The 21345-nt window shown below is 40.7% G+C and overlaps 1 protein-coding gene across 1 annotated transcript; it reads right to left on the reverse strand.

The window, feature by feature from the left end:
- Window positions 1-16481: 16481 nt before the first annotated feature.
- On the reverse strand, window positions 16482-17108 carry LOC121443626 (60S ribosomal protein L17-like). Its single transcript, XM_041645447.1, has one exon. The coding sequence runs from the start codon at window positions 17073-17075 to the stop codon at window positions 16572-16574; it is 504 nt and encodes a 167-aa protein (XP_041501381.1). The 5' UTR covers window positions 17076-17108; the 3' UTR covers window positions 16482-16571.
- Between the last annotated feature and the right edge of the window lie 4237 nt (window positions 17109-21345).

The raw sequence follows: 21345 nt of genomic DNA on the forward strand, positions 1-21345 counted from the left end.
TTCTACTCATGTAACACTTACCCAGCGTCTGACTCTCAGCAGGCCTATGGCCTTCCCCTGCTCTTTTACGCCATTTTGTTTGCTACCTTGTAGAGTTTTTTAATACCTGGAATTTTGAACCTTTGTATATTAGACAGTCCATCTGGACACTCCTTAGAGGCTTGAACTATTTATCAGTTATATCTAAAGCCCCCGTAATTCACAGCCCTTGGCACCTGGAACACCTAGGAGAAATATTTAGTTTAAATAAAGTCCTCCAGCCAGATGAACTTCACAAAACAAAACGGACAGATACCCATGAGACCCGGATCTCCAGTTTTTGTGGCTCCAATCATGGACCTTCTTTTCTCTTTTCTCAGTATTGCCAGTGCTGAGGCTCAGGCTCACAGGATGCTAATGTGTCCTATTGAGGATTTCTTACCTTCCTCATGTAAACTAACTTCTTGTGCAGAAAAAAAAAAAACACCTCTCCTTTGCTGTTTTGCTGGTACACATAGGAGATGGCAATGTGCCCTGACACATTCTTAATAATGTTAGATCAACATGTAGAACCTAGCCAATAAGAGGCTGGAACTAATGGGCCAGACAATGTTTAAAAGAATACAGTTTCCATGTAATTATATCGGGTATAAAGCTAGCCGTGCGGGCGGCTGGGAACTGGGGTGGTGGAACCCAGCCCGCCGTTCATCTACAGGACTCAAGAGTAAATACGTGACTATGCTAAATTTATGTTGGAGCTACTTTTTCTCCTTGTTAACAAAATCTGTATCTTTCCATATCAAAAAAAGTACTAAATTGCAACTGGAAAAGAATAAAAGATTAATTTGACACCAAAATCTAAGGTTGTTCAAACTCTTTGATCCACCCACATACGGATCCTAGTCAAAATACTATTCTATTAAAATTTATTTTTATTCTGCTTTTAGAAAATATTCATTCTTTCTTTAAGCATTCCTGGATCTTAAGGAGGATAATTCCAAAACCCTATCCTCCCTTCACCAGCTGAAATGTGAGATTCTGGAGGGGATGTGAGCCACCAAGAGGTTAAATGGCTTTCTCAGGACCACACACCAAGTCAGGGTCAGAACTGGGGTTAGAAAAGGCCAGTTTCTCCATTTCTCCCCCAAGTATTCCTCTCTATTTATTTAGGTGGAGTGACTGTGCCAGTCAGCCATGAGTGGGGCTTCACAGTGTGACAATGAGATATTTAAAGGACGGCCTTTTAAGACAGCATTTTGTGGCCTTTGTTTAAAATAACACACATATTCCCAACAAAAATCTTGCCCTCCGTTTGCCTGGATTTGGACATCTGTGTATTCTAACCTTGTAGGTTACAGCCTCACGACATGTGGGTGCTTGACCAGTCCTTCAGCAACGTCTTTTTCCCACGGGCATCTTGACTGACAATTTGGAAGGAAAGCTACGGTCTGTCTTCCACCTCACACCCTGGAAAATAAGATAGTGCCTAGTTAAGCCATGAGAAGACTACATTTGTAAACATAAACAACTAAACAACAATTTGGGTCAGATCCAGAAACGACTACCAGGTTGCCTGTGGCCTGTGATACTCAGGAATGTAATCTGCGTGATGGGCTAGTCCAGAGGACAGGGATGGGCCCCACACCACGGGCCTGCTGTCAGAGCAGAACACTGTGCTCGTGTGCAGAGTGCTCTGTGCCTTTGTCCATCTCTTGTCCCTTAGAACACAAGCATATTGACCAACATCTGCCAAGAAAATGTGTCAGAAGACTGTATAACATACATGGGTGTTTATTACCTACTATGCAGAAATTCCCTCTCTATCAATGAGGTTTTATGTTATTTTATTATTTAACCATTTTTTTTCTTTTTCTTTTCCCCCCAAATTAGGAGGTGGGGGGGCGGAGCCTGTTAGCATGACGTGAAGTTCAAATAATGACTGTGAGTGGCCCTATGCTAAATAGTTAAAAACTGTTAGCCTATTTTCTACTTAATGAAAACTTCATTTCTTTTTATGCCATAAATTCACAGAGCTGTCACGTGTACGTTAATTTTTACTGTTTTAACTAGTATAACTCTTCTTGAAGTCATTCCTTTGACCCTCTTCTCTTCTTTTTAGTCCACTTAATTGGTAATTTACCAGGCATTTGACAAGAATAGAAAGCATTTAGACTGCTGTGGTTCTCGTGCCAGCAACTCTGCATTTCTGATTCTGTATTTATCACTTCCTGTTTCCTGTTGCCTCCTCTGAAGATTCAAGGGGAGTGAAATGACCCACAACGACTCTCAGTTTTAAAGATTTATGTATCCATAAATGCTTCTATTTTTGTTTACAGCGTTGGTTCATAGCATAATATTTGTGTTTTAAGGAATGTTACATATAAATGTATATGGATGTGTATATGTAGGCATGCATAGTACTTACACTTTGTCTTGAAAGTAGGAGACCATAAAGTGACGTTGGAATTCCTTCTGTATGCTATGAATATGCTTTATTACCATTGACTAACAAAGAAGCTATTTTGGCCTATGGGAGGGCAGAATATAGGTAGGCAGGAAAACTAAACTGAATGCAGGGAGAGAGAAGGCAGAGTCAGAGAGATGCTACGTGGCTGTTGAAGGAGAAAGACACCAGAACATTACTGGCGAGCCACAGACTTGAGGTGATGCACAAATTAATAGAAATGGGTTATTTAAAGATGTAAGAGCTAGCTAGGGTTATACCTGAGTCATTGACCCAACAACATTGTAATTAATATAGTTTCCGTGCGATTATTTGGGTCTGGGCAGCCAGGAAACAAAATGCAGTCTCTGTTTACACAAAATTTAACCCAAAAGTCAATGAGGAAGCTGGAAGGTGTGTCAAAGCTAATAAATGTCAAAGCAACTCATCCTTTTTATCATTATTATGATAATGATTTTTGCAGTAGAATTTTAGCTGTAGAATATTAGTATGAACCTGATATCCTAATCTTTCCCATGAAGATGCTACATGCCCTATGGAGTCTTTGGAAGCTGACATGAAAATAGCCCATATGGCAGCTCCTGGCATGGAGGAAACCATCACCATGTGTTGGTAGTGCTTTCGTAATTTTGCCAGCTCCGAGTGAAAAGCAATAACGTGTAGGTCAAAGTTTTATTTGGAAGGACTAAGTTCTGAAATATTAGCTTTAATGGAAGGGTGACATCACCGTAGCTGTAAATAAGAGTATGGTTTAATTGACTCATTAGTAGGCAGTTAATCCAGAGACCTTTGAGACACTGCTGGGGATCCCCATTGGTCTGAGTAATGTCTGGACTCAAGGCAGTTGTCCACAGAAAGGTCATGCAGGCAGATAGCAATATTTCAAATCCAAGGTTCTTTCTAGCTGTCTAAACCTGGGTAGATCCTTACAAATTTTGAGGTCATTTCCATGCTGTGAACCAGCCATGGGAGTTGTTGAATCCTCTGGGAATTTGGGAGACAGAGAGGCTAGGCCCACAGGTGTAGTGATTTTTCATTCACGCTTTAATAAATAAAACTTGCCTGAATATCAGAGAGTAAAACAGCCCCCTTGTCACCTTTATAGACCAGGCAGAGGTGACACACACCTTTAATCTCCATAGCCACATCATTTTGCCTTAGAAACGAGGTAGTAGTGGTGCACACCTTTAATCCCAGCACTCAGTCTCATTCTGAGGATTCCTGGGGACAGGATCACCATTTCGGACTGCTGTAGAGGTAAGAGCCAGTGGCTGGCTGTTTGGCTTTTCTGACCTTTAGGTTGAACCCTAATATCTGTCTCTGGGTTTTTACTAATTCGTGCTACACACAGGAGCTCCACTGGAAGCCCACCAGAGTGAGAGGCCTCTGAAAGGTCAGCTGTCACTGGCAGGCAGAGGGTACAGATCTCCAAAGGCTTTTCCTGGGGAAGTCATCTCCTTTGTTTGGGAGGTAATAAAGCCCCACATAAACCACAGACCTTTAGAGCTTGCCCAGCATTATTCTAGAAGAATATGGAGCATGATTATTGATGCTCTTTCTGTTAACCGTGCCTAAAGAGGAAGTACAGCATGTAAGCGAAAATAGCATTTGCTTGAGATATTGGTAGAATAACTCAGGATGGCGGACAGTCTCCAACTCAAGGAAGTGAAAATCTGCCACGCCTTGGTTTAAGTTTCATCAGGATCAATGAGGATGCCCTGGCCATCCTAGAAACCTGCTGTGTCCAATAAGAGTAAAACAACGTTTTGAGTTAACTCGCAGTAGGTGTGTGGATCTTCAAATCCACATGGAGGAATGTTTATTTTAGTGAGAGACATTCTGATTAATCAAATGGGTTTGTAGGACTCTGTGTTTGTAGAGAAACTTGTCTTCCTTCTCGACTAATGACATCGTTTGCCTAAGAAGGGCCTCGGGAATCCCTCAAGCTTTCTTTCCTCGACCCTTGTCCTAGCAATGTTTCACACACAGTCAGGAGCAAAGAAGGGAGAATGGGAAGAGGTGATGGTGTAGATTCCCCTACTGTGAAAAGTAATAAGAATTACAGAAAATAGCAACAGGCACAAGTCCCAGCTGATCAGTTCATGCTGATCTGTAAAAGGCTGGGACCTCATTGGAAATATTGTATGTTTTTAATTCCCCTTCACACTGAAGCGAAAAGAACACATATTCCCATGGACATGGATATATTTACTAAGCTGATCAGCAAGGTCAAAGTTCACAATCAACTGTAGTCAGAAGTGGGAATCACACCGCCATTTTTGAAAGCCACTTCTCAGACGGGGAAGGTAGCGGAGTTGTAAACACTAGCACAGCATGCAGATGGCTCTCAGTTCAACCCTCAACATCAGAAGCCAGATCTTCCTAGGCAAAAAAAAAAAAAAAGACAGCTCTGCCCAAACTATTGGGTATGTTGTTCTGGGTTATTTTCCAGATTTGGAGCCTAGCTTTCCTTCTAGAACCTTCAGGGTAGAGCAAATTTGTTTACATGATGATGTAGTGGCAGCCTTAAGCTGAAGTCACAGCGTTGTTAAGAAAACATGAAAAAGAGCCCCTATGGCAGCTGTTTCCAAGGTGTTGCCAAATATCCAAAGATGATGTCATGGTCATCTCAAAATGTAATTTTTTAAAGGTTATTCTACTGTTTCTCAACAGCCTTCACAGCAATGAAAAGAAGACTGAAGGATGCTGCCGTGACATTAGGACTGACTCCGCACATGCAGGGCTGAGAATGGTGGATTTCACACATCTCTGGGACTGCATTCTCATGCCAGTGCCACCACTGTTCTTTGTGGTTCTATTTCTCTGCAAGGGTCTCGATGTAGTTCAAAGGGTCTAGATGTAGCTCCTAACGTCCTTCATGATGCCTGTCCAGGAGGGATCCTTTTGATATCCTATCTCTTGCTATAATACTCTAAACCTGCCGAGGACAGAGGAACCACTCACATGAAAAGCAAAAGAAAGCAAAACAAGGAAAACTTTGACAGGGCTGGAGATGCAGCTCCATGGTTAGGAGCCTGGACTGCAAGTTCAGTTTCCAGTACTCATGTCAGGAGGCTCGCAACTGCTCATAAGTCCAGTTTGAGAGGGAGCCCATGTCTCTGGCATTTGTGAGCGCCTGTGCTCCTGGGGACACACACATACACACACTAATATTAAATCTTAAAAAAGAAGACTTACGGAGATGGGCTTACAGTTTGTATGCTGGCTGATGACTCATCTCTCTCTGATATAGTATTCCTTGTGGCTTCTTAGCACCCATCAGACAGAATTTCCTCATCTCTAACACTGATTCTTTTTCACCTTTGGTAGACACAGAATCATTGAAATTTCATATAAGGTTTACTGCCAGTGAAATTGGTGGGTCTAACTATACAGTGTGAGGATCTAAAGTTTTTGGCTTTTACTGACATGTTAAGCATGGTCCTCTACTGAGCACAATCCCGAAATGTGGGTTCATTTTTAGGTAGCAATCAATATAAATCAAGTAATGTCTTAGTTATCTTTGCGATGGTTTATATTGTTAACTTGACAGGATCCCGAATCACGTTGGAGACAAATCTCTCCTGAACTGTTGATGGGTTGATGGGTGGTTTTCTAGATTAGATTAATTCATGTGGGAGGATCCTCTCTAAATGTGGGTGGCACCCATCGATGAGTTGGGGTCCTGGACTCAATAAAAGTCTAAAGCTAGCTCAGCAGGAGAATTTGCTGTGCTCTGCACCCTGACTGCAGATGTGAAGAGACCAGCTGCCTCATGTGTCAGCCTCCATAATGTCTTCAACATGAGGAATTTCTCAAAGTAGAAGACAAAATAAATCATTCCTTCTTCAAATTGCTTTGATCAGATATTTTGTTGTAGCAACCTGAAAGGTGATTAATATAATCAATTTTTACCATTGGAATTTTTCAAACACATGTTAAAGATATTCTTCCAGTATATTAGAATATCAAATAATCTCTATATTTATATGGCATTAAGACATCCAGATAGTGAGATTCAAGTCTTTCCAGTGGGAGACTTCCTTTCTAATTTCTACACACGAGCTCTGTAGACCTGGGCATTCCTGCCACGCATATTCTTTGTTCTGTATAATTCATCTGTAGGATTCTAGGTCACTGCAAGTTCAAATCCACTCCTGAACAATGGCATCTATAGTTGACTCTAGGGATTGTGGGGATGTCCCGGGATTTTGCTGACTTCCTTCCCATCACTGATCTCAGCTATGATGTTACTGTTTGAGGAGGGGCCTTCTGGTCCTTGGAAGACATGTCACGTGGTAATGCGCTTGACACACAGCATGGGGACCTGAGTCTAATCTTCAGTCCTCACGTCTTACAATTTTCAGGAGCTTTTATAGGTGCCTGTAAGCCCTGCTGGGGAGGTAGAAACAGGATGTCGCCTGCGACCTGTCTGCTAGTCATTGGTCAAATAGTGAGGTTCAATAAGAGACCATTTCTCAAAAGAATAAGGTGAATAGTGATTGAGGAAGACATCTGATGTCTCTGGTCAATACCACACACACACACACACACACACACACACACCCCATACACATCACAACACTCACATACAGACAGCACAAACACATGCCACACACACACACCATACACATCACAACACACACATACAGACAACACAAACATAAACTGCACACACACAAATATATGACACACACCCCATACACATCTCCCAAACAGTTGCTTTGTCTTTCCAAACACTGAACCTTGCACAAGCAATTGTGCTTCTGTTTCTGCTTTTGACTTGTTTGCAAGGACATGCAGAGAGAAATGACAGCACACTGTATTGAGTGTATATTATGTGTACTAAGACTGTGAAGGTTCTGCCTGTTCTTCTGTCCTCACTTTCTGCTGATTCTCCACCCCATTCCCTGACTACTTTTCTCTCTCATTTCTTATTTATTTGCTTTATTCGGCTGTATGATTCTTTGTAGTCACATTGTTTGGAGCAGGCAAGGTAGAAATATATTTTTAAATGATATCTCCTAAGGCACTGTGTTATTTTCGGATCTTATATTTAGACAATGTAGGTGGGACCCTGAGTGACACAGAGCCCTTGGGACATAAGCAGGTGTGCAGTAAAGATAAACTGGAAAACGTCTCCACTCGGTGACTTGTTTTTTTGGCTCAAATATTTAAGATGCACCATATGTTTGAACAAAATCATCTTCCTAAGAAAAACATTAAAGTTACTCTCTGGACGTTGAAGCAAGCGAAAGCAAAGCTCCAGACTGCTTTGAAGGACAGGCCTGCGGGGCAGGAGGCGTAAACACAAGTCCAGATGTCAGATGTTTCCGCGCAGCAATGTGAAGAAATGCTCATCTTTCTTTATTTACACTTTGCAGCAAATATTTTGTAAAGAGAAAGCAAAGAATGTTGATGTTCCACCAGTGAAGCTTCAAGCATAACAAGGTCCCCAGCCCCAAAATGTCAGAATTCCCTGAAGCATCCTCTGAGCGCCCTGGAGCGGCAAACATCTGGTGATGTGTTGAATTATGGTTTCAAGGACCATCGAGGAAGGAGCAAGGCCCTGAGACGCACATCCGCTTCTAAAGTCTTCTCTAAACTGTAAATTTCTACTTTAAAGTTGTCATCATTCTGTTTTTAAACCAGAAAAAAGAATACATTTACACACATCCACACACTTACACACACAGACTCCTCACACAGCTACATGCCCACCCCATACAGACACACTTACGCACACACATACATACACACACAGATACATGCACATGCATACACACACCCTCTGTGCCCCATGCACATCCACACACATATACGTACATACACAATCCCCCACAAACACACACACCCATACATACCACACACAATAAAACACACACTCAAAATGTCCTGGATGAAATCAAACTTCAGTACTAAGAGTATTAGGACCTCCTAGGTCATAGAAAGCCGGAAGGAAGACCACAGGAAACTAATCCAAGTTAATCTTCATCTTGTACTTAGTCTGATTTCTTCTGGAGCATCACGTAGGACATGATAACTTGAAATTCCAGTGTGTTGTAGGATAGGACTGGTGCATTGCAACTATTTTTTATGGAACTCCTGATTTCTTCTAAGACATTTGGAAAATTAATGATAGTAATGATTAAATTTATAATGCCACTTCAGTGCTAATAGAGTGTACATTGTTGCTATTGTATGATTGGAGCTGTGGAACAATTCATTATTTATTGTAAAAACTAGACAAAGTTTATCAATAGTAACAGAAGAAATGTGGTTTAACTTTCTTCTTTGAAACTATACTCTAGATTTCCTTTTATAAAAATAACTAAGTCTATAGCAAGTCAATTTTATGTCGACTGATCTTACTTTCTAAACAGATTTGGAAGTTTGGTACTCATCTGGTATTGCCTCCCAGTATTCTCCAGCTTCCTCTTCTGCAAATCTGTTGCAGTGAGCCATCGCCACCCCATTGCTTGCTCAGCCTAAAAGGCCATTGTTTAGAAATGGCCCTTGCAGAGGAGGAAACACACAGCCAGAAGCAATGCTGACATACTTGGGCCCTAGCCAAAGGAGACTTAAAGCGGACTTTTTCCTCCCCTCTTCATCCGCAACATCTTCGAGATCAGAATACGAACTGGAAAGGCAGACTCTTTGGAATTCAGGAATAGGTTTGGCAGTTGAGGCTTCAGGAATTTTCTGCTTTTTATAGAACTGTTTTAATGCTTTAATAGAAAAGAAGCACTCTGTTTATATTGGGAGACTTTCAAACACTTTTGTTTCATGAGTTTTTTATTGTGTTTGGAAAGCAATAACCCTCTCCCTGGGGTCACTTTTATGGGTGACAGAACTTCAGCTGATTCTACGCAGAGATTGCTAAGACTGTCTTTATTTGAAAAGGTGAAGTGTTTCACCAAAGTTTAATTTTCTTTCTATGATTAGAATTTCAGAATCTTAAAGATTGCGGGTAACACTGCCTTCTTTTACCTGTAGGTAACAGGGATCCAAAAGCAGTTAAAATGCTTCCTTCAGACATAATCAGAGGGTCAGAAAAGAAGCTCCCTGGAATGTGATCTCCCCTCCCGCTCACCATCTGGCTTGCCTTGTGCCTCCTCCACCAAAGGCTGAGTCCCACACTCTACCTGCCCCCATCCTCCAGGGTGTGTCCTCTCAAACCCTCTGACTTGGTTGTTCTGCCCGGCAACGAGTTTCAATTCAGAACGAAGGGAACATAGACATACTTGACTCCATTATATTAACTCATACCTTCCCATCACAAGATGGAAACAGAACTGTGGCCAAAGTTTACAGTCTTCACATAGAAGTGCAGGGTCTAATTTCTTTCTCTCCAAGGACATTACTGCTTTCCCACTTCCCGCAAGCCCTATTGCCAGTCAAGCCTTTGCTGATGCCCTAGGGAAAGTGACTTTCTGTACAAATCCACCTTCTTATACCCCTCCACAAGTTCCCTTCTCTACGAGCCCCTGACACTTTCGCTCCTCTCCAAAGATGCAAGTGTACAACTCTGCCAAACTTCCTCAAGGCAATTTTGTCTACTTCCCTTAGCCAAGAGGATAACTATATGTTTTTCCTTGGGTTCCCCTTCTTACTTAGCTTCTTTAGATTCACCTATTGTAGACTCCGTGACCCTTATTTATGGCTAGAAACCAATTATGAGTGAGTACATCCCATGTTCATCTTTTTGGGTCTGGGATACGTCACTCAGGATAGTGTTTTCTATTTCCATCCATTTGCATGCAAAATTCGAGAAGTCATTGTTTTTTACCGCAGCGTAGTACTCTAATGTGTAGATATTCCATACTTTCTTCATCCATTCTTCCATTGAAGGGCATCTAGGTTGTTTCCAGGTTCTGGCTATTACAAATAATACTGCTATGAACATAGTTGAACAAATGCTTTTGTCATATGATAGGGCATCTCTTGGGTATATTCCCAAGAGTGGTATTGCTGGGTCCAGGGGTAGGTTGATCCCGAATTTCCTGAGAAACCGAAACACTGACTTCCATAGTGGTTGCACAAGATTGCATTCCCACCAGCAATGGATGAGGGTACCCTTGGGATCTTGGGGGTGGGGTGGGATGGGCTTAAGGGGAGATGGGGAGAGAAAAGTTAGAAGGGAAGGAGGTCGGGCCTTGGGAAAACAGGAGGATTGGGATAAAGGAAGGTTGGACAGGGGAGCACGGAACCACAATTCTTAGTTAAGGGAGCCACTTTAGGGTTGGCAAGAGACCTGACCCTAGAGGGGCTCCCAGGTGCCCAAGCTGAGGTCCCCAGTTAGTTCCTTGGGCAGTTGAGGATAGGGAACCTGAAATGACCCTATCCTAGAGCAATACTGACGAATACCTTGCATATCATCATAGAACCTTCATCTGGTGATGGATGGGGATAGCGACAGAGACCCACACAGGAGCACTGGATTGAGCTCCCAAGGTCCCAATGAGGAGCAGAAGGAGGGAGAACATGAGCAAAGAAGTCGGGACCACGAGGCGTGCACCCACCCACTGAGACAGTGGAGCTGATCTATTGAGAGCTCACCAAGACCAGCTGGACTGTGACTGAAAAAGCATGGGATAAAACTGGACTCTCTGAACATGGCGAACAATGAGGGCTGATGAGACGCAAAGGACAATGGCACGGGGGTTTGATCCTATGTAATGTGATGGCTTTGTGGGAGCCTAGCCAGTTTGGATGTTCACCTTCCTAGATATGGACAGAGGTGGGAGGTCCTAGGTCTTACCACAGGGCAGAAAACCCTGACTGCTCTTTGGACTGGAGAGGGAGGGGGAAAGGAGTGGGGGGAGGGGGAGAAGGGTGGGAGGAGGGGGAGAAGGGTGGGAGGAGGGGGAGGGAAATGGGAGGCTGGGAGGAGGTGGAAACTTGTTTTTTTTTTTTCTCCTTTTCTCAATAAAAAAAGAAAAAAAAAACTTCCTCAAGGCAGGGACCCTATTCTATTTCCTTTTGGGCCCTCAGGACATGATATCTAGGAACACTTTGGAACAAAGTGAGCCATATTAAACCTGCATTTAAGACTGAGAGAAAGTAAAGTTTAGTAATTGAGAGGGTTGACTCTATGCTAAGATTCCTGAATTAAAACTTGGCTCCTTCCATGTCCAGTTTTGGTTGAAGGTAGTTGGGCTTATTGTCTTTAAATTCTTTAGGCATCAGACAGGAATCTTAATAATGTTTACTCCTTTGGCTGTGTTGAAGCTAATATTTAACTAAAATACTGTTTCACATATAATGGATGTTAGTATTGCTAACACAACACCTTAGTTATCACCATTATCACCGTCACCTCTGTTGCACAAAGGAGCAAGTCTTTCCAACATAATTTATTGAGCTGTAAATTGCTGCCACAAAAGAGGCATTTCCAAATAGTACCTGGAAGCTGAAGCAAGTTAAATTCCCAAGAAATCCAGTCAACAAATACTTTAAATATGAAAAAGCGCATGAGGTTATGCTCAGGAAGTTTGAACACAGGATAAATAAAGCAGCCGTGTCTTCAAGCTCACAGTGTAATGGAAAATACAGACACATGCACTCAACAACAACAACAAAAAAAAAAAAATTGGAAAGCAAATGGAGACCACCCAGGTGAAAAAAAGCAAAGGCTATTTATTTAGAGCTTGCTGTAGTGTGAGAGTCAGCAACCATCACTAGTGCTTAGCGAACAGAGGCAGGCAGAGTGTGGAAGTGCTTTATGGAGAGAAGAGGGGAGGCTCAAGTGTGTCTGAATAAAGACTGGCGGTGTGGAAAGCCACAGCTACATTAAAGAGAGGCAGTACACCCCGTGTCGTTGTTAGGGAGGGCTGTCTATATTTAGGTTTCTCTGGTTGATCAGAAGTTGGAAGTAGGAATAAGGCAGCTGCCAGTTATTAAGCTTGTTTGGGCATATTTGGGTTTGTTGCATGGGCTTTTGTATGGCTTTCAGCACTTTAACCAAAGAGAGCCGTCTGGATTCTTACACGTCTGTCTTAGAAATGACAAACTGACCATCTACCTCTAGGCAGCCCACAGATCTCTTTTTATCTTCTAGCGCTGGTATGCTGCTACTCAGTTTCTTCCTTAACAGGAACCATTGCGAACCAGAAAACCAAGGTGAATCCAGCTTGTGCGCATTATCTCCTGATCTTTGAGAGGGTAGATTTCAAGAGGAACTCAAAATTCCGGAAGCCTGCATTTCTGCCAGTTTGTACTGCATTCGAATCCTCACCCTCAACTCCACGTTGCATCAAGACACAGCCCAGAGGAAAAATGATAAGAAAGAGGCCTCTGGTGCTTTGTTCCAAATTCTAGTTCAGTTGTAACTGTGTAAACCCAGGTAAGTTACTGAAACCTCGGTGTCTCCTATTCCTCACCTGTGAGGGAAGAAGAAGCCGTAACCAGTTGTTAGTTTCAACCATCTGAAATTGGCAAAGTCCCTCATATTTCAATTTCATACGATCAAGTTTCGCCTTTAGTATTGCATACCATTTTAAATAAAAAAACAAAGCAGAAGAAAAGATCCACCAACAAAAGCAAAAATATTTAGAACTAATGTATACAACCCTTAATAAAATGTAGTGCTGTACTGAGAAATTATTTTTAAAGACTTGTATACATAAAACATCTTCTAAGTCAGAAAAACAGTGACGTGTCTGTTTGAACTAAATGTAAAGCCACTGGGCAATCTTCATGCTTTAGGGAGCATAGTTCCCTGTTAATAGGGTGACTTTTATTTTTTCTATTTAAAAGCAGGATAAGTTTGTTTGTTCTGAAGTTCGTGTGTGTGTGTGTGTGTGTGTGTATGTGTGTGTGTGTGTGTGTGTGTGTGTGTGTGTGTGTATGAAGATAATCAAAAATATCTGGAATAGATCAGAGAGCTATAAAGGTAAAACTTTTACCTTTATAGATAAAATGATGGTTACAGACATTAAAATGGTTAAATGAACAGCACTATAGAAGAGATGATGGTCTGGTCTTTAAAACTGACCCAAGTAACTGCAAACTTAATGCACTGTGTGTGTACAATCTGTTGGAGAAATATATCACCATGTCTAACAGGGACAAGAATCAGACGCTACAGAAACAGTGAGGCTGAATTTGCATTTCAATAAAAATTTCAGAGAGGTCAAAGTTTTAATCAGGAAGATATAATTTTAGAAATTCTAGAAGATGAAGAGAGGCCCAGAAAAGATGAGCCTCACTTGCTTTCTCTCATTTGATGAACTGAAACGTAGGCTTGATGCAAAAAAATTGAGAGAGAATGCAGGACTATTGAGAAGAGAGAGAGGTAGTAGGAACAGAGTGGGGGAAGTGGGAAGGTGGTGAATGCGATTAACATATATGATGCATGCATGCATGGGAATATTGTAAGGAAACTCATTATTTTGTGCAACAAATATACACCAATAAAAATCAACACGATAGCGATGCAATCACAATATTTAAACAAAGGTCATGAGTACTGAAAAGTCACAGAAAAACATGAACTGGCTTTGTTTCCTTGAAAAATGCCTCTCTAACAAAGATACACATTAAGAAAACTATTTAAAATGACAGGGGGACTGTTCAGGGGTTGAGTACTTCTTGCCTCCCTGGAGGACTGGAATTCAGTTCCCAGTACTCAGTCAGACAGCTCACAACCACCTGTAGCTCTAGCTCCAGAGGATCATGTCCTCTTCTGGCCTTTGCAGACACCTTCACTCCCATATACACAAACACATACACACACGCACGCACATGCACACACACACTAAAATAAAATAGGTCTTAAACTAAAAAAAAAAGTGAAAATTGAAAAGATGGATAATAGACAATATACAAAATTTTTAAATGGGGTCCAAAGTTGCACAAAATATAATTTTCAAAAAGTTAAATAACTAGGGCAAAAGATTTACACTTCACATCAAGCAATGTGATGATGTTTATAAATAAAATAGGTTGTTTATAAATAAATGTACTAGTTTGCTTATAGATCACTATGGAAAGGTAAAAAGAAAAGATAAACAATTGTAAAAGTAAGTACAATGATCCTGGGGCAATTTCTTAGTGGTTACAAGCCCTTGCTGTTATTACAGAGGAGCTGGCCTTGATTCTCAGCACCCACAAGGTGACTCATAACTGTGACTCCAGTTCCAGAGGATCTGAGACCTTCTGCCTCCATAGCCATCTGTCATGCAGTAGGAGCACAGACACATCAATCTTTATAATAAGGAAAGGTGCCCTCATCAACAGGTAATATGAAAGGTTAGAGGCTAATAATCATGTGCTGTATTGGGGGGGGGAATCACTTTAAATGTAGCCACTGCTCACTCTGCAAAACAAATTCACAGCTTTGTTGAAATATAATTCATATGGCATTCATTTCACCCATTTAAGTTGTGTGATTTTTGGCTTTCAGTATGCAGGGAGTCAAGAAACAATCCCACAATTTGAAATGTTCCCCCCCAAAAAGCCCTATGCTTATTAGCTCCATGCCCCCCCCCCCCCCAATTTTCTTCCTCCTGTATAGATCAGCTCCAGTCAGCCCTTAGCTTTCTGCCATAATGGACCTTTCTACCAGGGTCATTCAATAGGAATGGCGTTTCATCTAAATAAATGATCACAATGTGATCCTTTGAGGGTATCTTCTTTTACTTAGGGTGAAGTTTATAAAGTCATCCATTGTGCAGAATATGCACTTTTATAACCACTAATGCTTCGTGTATTGTTTATGTCAGCTTATGGGCATGTCAGTTGTTTCTATTTTTTGATGTTATGAATGTTCACGAACAGAGTTTTGCGGGGGTCATAGCCAAAAAAGTGGAACCACTTGCGTGTGTGATATCTGAGGGATTGCTAAACACTTTCCAAAGCAGCTCTTGGTTTTCTGTTTCCGCTATGTGCATGGCTGTTCCATTTGTCTACAAATTACCTGGTATTTGTCCATCTTTATATTAGCGATCTCATGCAAAGCGTTTGTTGAAATGAACTATTACAGCCTGCCAAAGAATCACATTCCTGTACTTCCAGAGTTTTGGAGGTAGAAGGCTGGTTCATGACAATATGGTAAAACTCATCCTTGAGAAACCAAACCAGACCAAACAAACCCATTATCATTTTTTTTTAAGTTGGGTTGTCTTTTATCATTGAGTTCAGAGAGTTCCTTATATAATCTTTTCACAAATCCCTTGTTGGAAAAATGATTTGAAAATATTTTCCCCTACTCTGTGAGTTGTCTGAATTTTAAAAATAGTTTCTTTTATGCATACAACTTTTAATTTTGGCAAAGTCTAACATTTTAAATTATTTGTCATTTTGTGTCTACATTGGAGTTTTCTTACCTCAAGCTTATAAAGATTTGCTCCTAGGTTTTATTCTAAGGGTCTTATAGTTTGGACTTTAATCAATTTTTATTTGATTTATATATAAAGATTAAGAAGAAATCCAATTTTCTTCTTTCTGTGAAAAACCAGCTGCTCTAGGATCATTGCAAGAATACAATTATTTATCAATTGTATTATCTTGAACTTTCTTAGCTCTAAATACACATTCCTTAGTTATGGATTTTTGCCATAAAATTTTAAATCAGAGTTTCCATTTTCCAACTTACATTTTCTTTAAGAATTATTTTTTTTACCTTGTTACTTAGGTGTATATATTTGTACACAACATCTTTTTCTAGTTAGCTAGCAGAAATATAAAAAAAATCCAGATGGGATTTTTGGAGTTCTTGTGGCTAACACATAGGTCAATTTTGAGATCTTACCATCTAATTATAGTAAATCATCTGATCAATTAACAGTGGATATTTTTATTCATTTAAGTTTTCTTTTATATTTCTCAGTGATATTTTAAGGTATTTAGTTTACAAAAATGGTTTTTTAAGTTTATTTACAAATATTTTATTATTTTGACATAATCATACTATAATTGTTTTTTTAATTTCATTCTTAGAATTTCTTGCTAGAACATAGAAATTCAATATATTTTTATATATTAATTTTGTATCTTATAACTTTTGGAAACTATTTAATCATATAGTTGATAGGGATTTTTTTTTACTTTTATCTGCATTTATTTCATGTTGAATTTATTCCCGTGCCATAAGTTTTTGTTTCTTCAGTTTCTTCTGGGATATCTTTTACTTCTGTGCAACCTCCTCTTCTGGCTTTGGAACAATCTGTTCCTTTTCAGTGAGGATCATCTCGATGTGGCAGGGGGAGCTCATGTATGGGTTAATCCGGCCATGAGCTCTGTAAGTTCGTCGGCGCATCTTAGGTGCTTTGTTCACCTGGATGTGCTCAATGACCAGAGAGTCCACATCTAAACCCTTCAGTTCAGCATTGCTCTCTGCATTTTTCAGCATGTGCAGCAAAAATTCTGCACTCCTTTTTGGCCACCGACCCTGTGTCCAGCCCCACTGTTTGGCCTGGGCGCACCTACCAACTCCACCATTGTACCGTCGGAATGGCACACACTGCTTCTTCAAAGTGACATCTTTCAGATACTTGGTGGCTTTTCGGATATGCATACCCTTGATGGCCTGGGCCGTTTCACGGGTGTTCTTAAAGTGAACCCGAAGGTTTGATCCTCTCGATTTGCATGATTTTGTAGGGTTTTCTGGGTCAAGAGAGTAGCGAACCATCTTCACGGGTCACCTCTGGCCGCTTACAGGAAGAGGAAGTACGGGGCTACTCTAGTTGATAGGGATTTTAAGAATTTTCTGCATGTACCGAGTAGTGCTAGTGCATGTCTTTAATCCCAGCACTCAGTAGGCATTGGCAGGCAGATCTCTGTGAGTTCGAGGCCAGCCTGGTCTACAGAGTGAGTTCCAGAACAGCTAGAGCTGTAACACAAAGAAACCCTGTCTTGAAAACCAATATATATATATATTATATAGATAGATAGATAGATAGATATAGATATAGATACATAGATAGATATAGATATATATAAAAGGTATTTTTGATATACAAGATCAAGGAATGCATGTAGGCCAAGTGCCACTTTCTCCTTCCCAATCTTGTTGTTTATTTCTTTTTCTTTCCTTATTTCTGTGTCTAAAGTTTTCATCACAATGTAAAATTGAAGTAGCACAAACAGATGTACCTGTTTTATTCTTAGTTTTTAGGGGTAATAACTTTCAGTACTATTATACTTGATGAATAGATCAGTTGTGGTGACAGAAACATAAGCAGCCAGTAAGAAATCAGAATTAGCATCCAGGAAAAGATAATTTGGAAAGCTGGGCATGATCAATGCTGCTCGGTGCTACATGATCAAAGGACGATGCTTTTGTTTTGACAACTGGCTGTTTGAAAAAAAAGAAAGGAAAGGAAAGGAATCTGGCAAAATCTAGGAACCTGTCAACATCAACAGGAAACAGAAAAAAGAGGGGGGATAAATAGAAGGACACTGAACAGGAACACTCAGAAACAAAGGGGTGCTGAGGAACGGCATCATGAAAAGAGGCAGGTGAAGCTATAAAGAGAGATGAAGGAACAAGAGGTCACAATTTTATGATATCAAATAGGGTGATGACTGGGAAGAAGCTCTGGGCCAACAGTCAGATGTCAACTGTGGCCTTTGAAGGAATGGCTGGTCCATCAGAAATTCATTATCCATTTTTCCCCACAAATGACTTGTTTCAAATTATATTAGATACGAAATTGACTTAGCAGGAATATGTTCAAATACTTGAATATACAATTCTTTCAAATCCACATATATCATTTCTATTGCTCTATTTTTATCCTTAAACCAAATTCAGCTTTTCTCAGTGGGTAAAGGAAATTGTTTATACATTTCCTGACAAATATTTATATCTCATTATATGTGTTAGCTAACTGCTAACAAAGCATACAAGAAAACCAAACAGATGCTTCAAACTGAGATAAGATGTTTCCCACCAAAAGGTACTTTATTTTGGAATAAATTCTATTCTGTGAGAAGAGAGTACTAAAATCAGACTCCTAGTCTCTTGTGAAAAGTTTTAAAGGCTACATTATCCCCTAAATAATAACTGTCTGAATGTCTGACCAGAATGTATTCCATCTGGTTGGTGGTTTAGGCAAGTAGAGACATAATACAAGTTGTAGCAAATTAGGAACATTAAGCCACATAAAAATGTCATTTTGAAACTGTTAGGACATTCTCAGAAAACTGTGACTCGGTGAAATATGATGTGGAAGCATCCCACCATAGGGGGTGGAAGAGTCCCAGCTTTCTGCTCTGGAGGCTGTACACCAACTGCCGTCCTGCAGCCTTTCCTCTCTGTCCCGTCGTGGGAAGACCGCCAGTCAAGAAGCCACCTGCCTCTCAGCAGAGAGGAACACCAGTCTGTGAGACCAAATCCAGATTCCCCATGCAGCGCTCAGTCCCAGCAATGCTTTCCTGTGGGCCTGAAATTCAATCCTGCCCGCTGCTCCAAGGGGCTCGAGGTCCAGTTAATGGCACCGCTCTGTGCTGCTGAGTAGTCTCGTGAAAATCCTAGCCCCGAAGTAAGTTGCAGGAATAAGGTTGTCTACGTAATCCAGCGAAAGTTTAGAATATGTAACAGAAAACTGATCCCTTTATTTTGCGGAAAATGAATGAACACTGTTTTGTAACCTCATTTCTTCTATTTTTGTTCTACAGGTGAGTCAACAAACAACAACAAAACCCCACTGGTTGAATTGCAGCCTCCCTTGTGTAAAATTTAAAAATTAAAGCCATAGGGCTGAAGAAGTTTGACTACTTCTGCTTGTTTACCCACCTGAGCAATGTCTTATTTAAATTAAAAATCTGCTTGGAAAAACCTTTGAGAACACACTGAAAACATTGTGATAAACTCCAAATGCTCCCAGATTCTCAGAATCAAAATCCAGAGTGCCCATTGCAAACTGAACACTGGATTTCTGAGCAAAACAGATGGTTATCATCTGTACACTCCAGTCTCTCATTGTCCTTCATTTTCTGTTTGTTTGCTCATTTTTGTTTGTTTTTGTTTTCTGTTTTTGTTTTTGTTTGAAGCAGGGCCTCACTATGTAGCTTTGGCGGTACTGGACCTCATTATCTAGACCCCTATATCCTTGAACTCATAGAGATCTGCCACCAGATTGCTGGGATTAAAACTGTACATCACTAAGCCCAGCTTTTATTGCCCTTCATTTCTATTTCCAGTAGTCCATCTTTGGATTACAGCAGACAAAGCAGCTGAGAGGCAGAGAGAACACTATGCACGGCATGGCAGGGAAGTTCTGACATGGGCACACATCATCCTGCGGGTGGTTGACAATCTGTAGGCTGGTCAGAGGCCATCACTTTTGGCATGATTATTTGATGGTGGATTTTTGCCTGTGTGAGCACTGGCATCAGATATCAGAAGACATGAGCAGTAACATATGCAGTTTCTTCAGAGGTAAGGGGCATCAGGTTAATACCTACTTGAAACCCGTTCTAAAACCACAACCAAGAAAGGATCCATCAATCACCTTCTACAATAAAGCTTATGCACATTCTGGCCCCCGAAGAAGTGTGGTTCATTCATATCATATCATTTAGGAGAAAAAGTAGAGGAAACATAGAGAAGAATGGTCAAAGGCTATCACAATTTAAGAGGAAGGAAAATGGGTATGTCTTTTCAGCAATATATATAGTTTTGAAGGGAACAGTTTGCTAATTAATAATTTCATACCCAGCTAAGTGATCTTTCTTCTGTGAAGGTAAACTAAAAGCATTCTCAGAAATGTAAAAATTCAGAGACAGTGCCTAACACATATACTTCTTTGTAGGAGGAGAGGAGGCCTCTTGTTTGTCCTGGCTGCCCAGAACCAAAATAACCACACAGAAACTGTATTAATTAAAACACTGCTTGGCCCATTATCTCTAGTTTCTTATTGGCTAACTCCTACATCTTAATTTAAGCCATTTCTAATTATCTGTGCATCACTACGAAGTCATGGCCTACCAGAAAAGTTTCAGTATGTCTATCTCTGGCGGAAGATTCATGGCATCCTCCTGACTCCCCGCTTTTTTCTCCCATCATTCAGTCCAGTCCTCCCTGCCTACCTAAGTTCTGCCCTATCAACAGGCCAAGGCTGTTTCTTTATTCATTAATGGTAATCACAGCACAGAGAGGGGACTTCCACAACACTTCTTTCTTAGAGAGCTCTCAGCAATGGGGTACAAAAGACACTGTCTTAGGGTTTCTATGACTAAAACACTCCATGACCATGACAACTCTTAGAAAGAAAACATTAAATTGGGGTGGCTCACTTACAATTTCAGAGGTTTATGTCCATTATCATCATGGTGGGACATGGCCACATACAGTCAGACGTGGTTCTGGAGAGGTAGCAGAGAGTCCTACATTATGCAAGCAAAAGAAAGTGGTCTGCTTTCTGGGCAGTATCAAGAGCATAGGTAACCTCAAAGTCTGTCCCCACAGTGACACACTTCCTCCAACAAGGCTATACGCACTCCAATAAAACCAAAACCCTAATAGTGCCACTCCCTATGAGTTTATAGAACCAATTACATTCACAGTACCACAGCCATGAAATTAAAAGATGTTTTAAATGAAAATCACTATATACATGATGCCACAATAAGCACTGAACCTAATTCAACATTATGTCAAATAGCTAAACATTTTGTCACATAACAGAACATGAATGCCCAAAACAACCCTCAGAATTTACAGCAGTATTGTCAGAAAGGATACACTCCACAGGAGGGGTGAAGAGTGCCATATCTCTAGGAAAACAAGTATATTAAACCTGGGATTGCCTGCGTGATAAAACAGGGAGCTGCAAGGAATTATTTCAAAGCTGGAAGGGGCATCATTACCCTGAATAGTAAAACAAAGTTTTCCTTGCCTTGAAGGACTTGGTTGAAAGCTTTGATTCCGTTATGTATCAAAACAATACTTGAGA

This window comes from Microtus oregoni, unplaced genomic scaffold (assembly GCF_018167655.1).
Source record: "Microtus oregoni isolate MIOR12 unplaced genomic scaffold, Mior012 000110F_ref0000174, whole genome shotgun sequence".
Taxonomy (NCBI): domain Eukaryota; kingdom Metazoa; phylum Chordata; class Mammalia; order Rodentia; family Cricetidae; genus Microtus; species Microtus oregoni.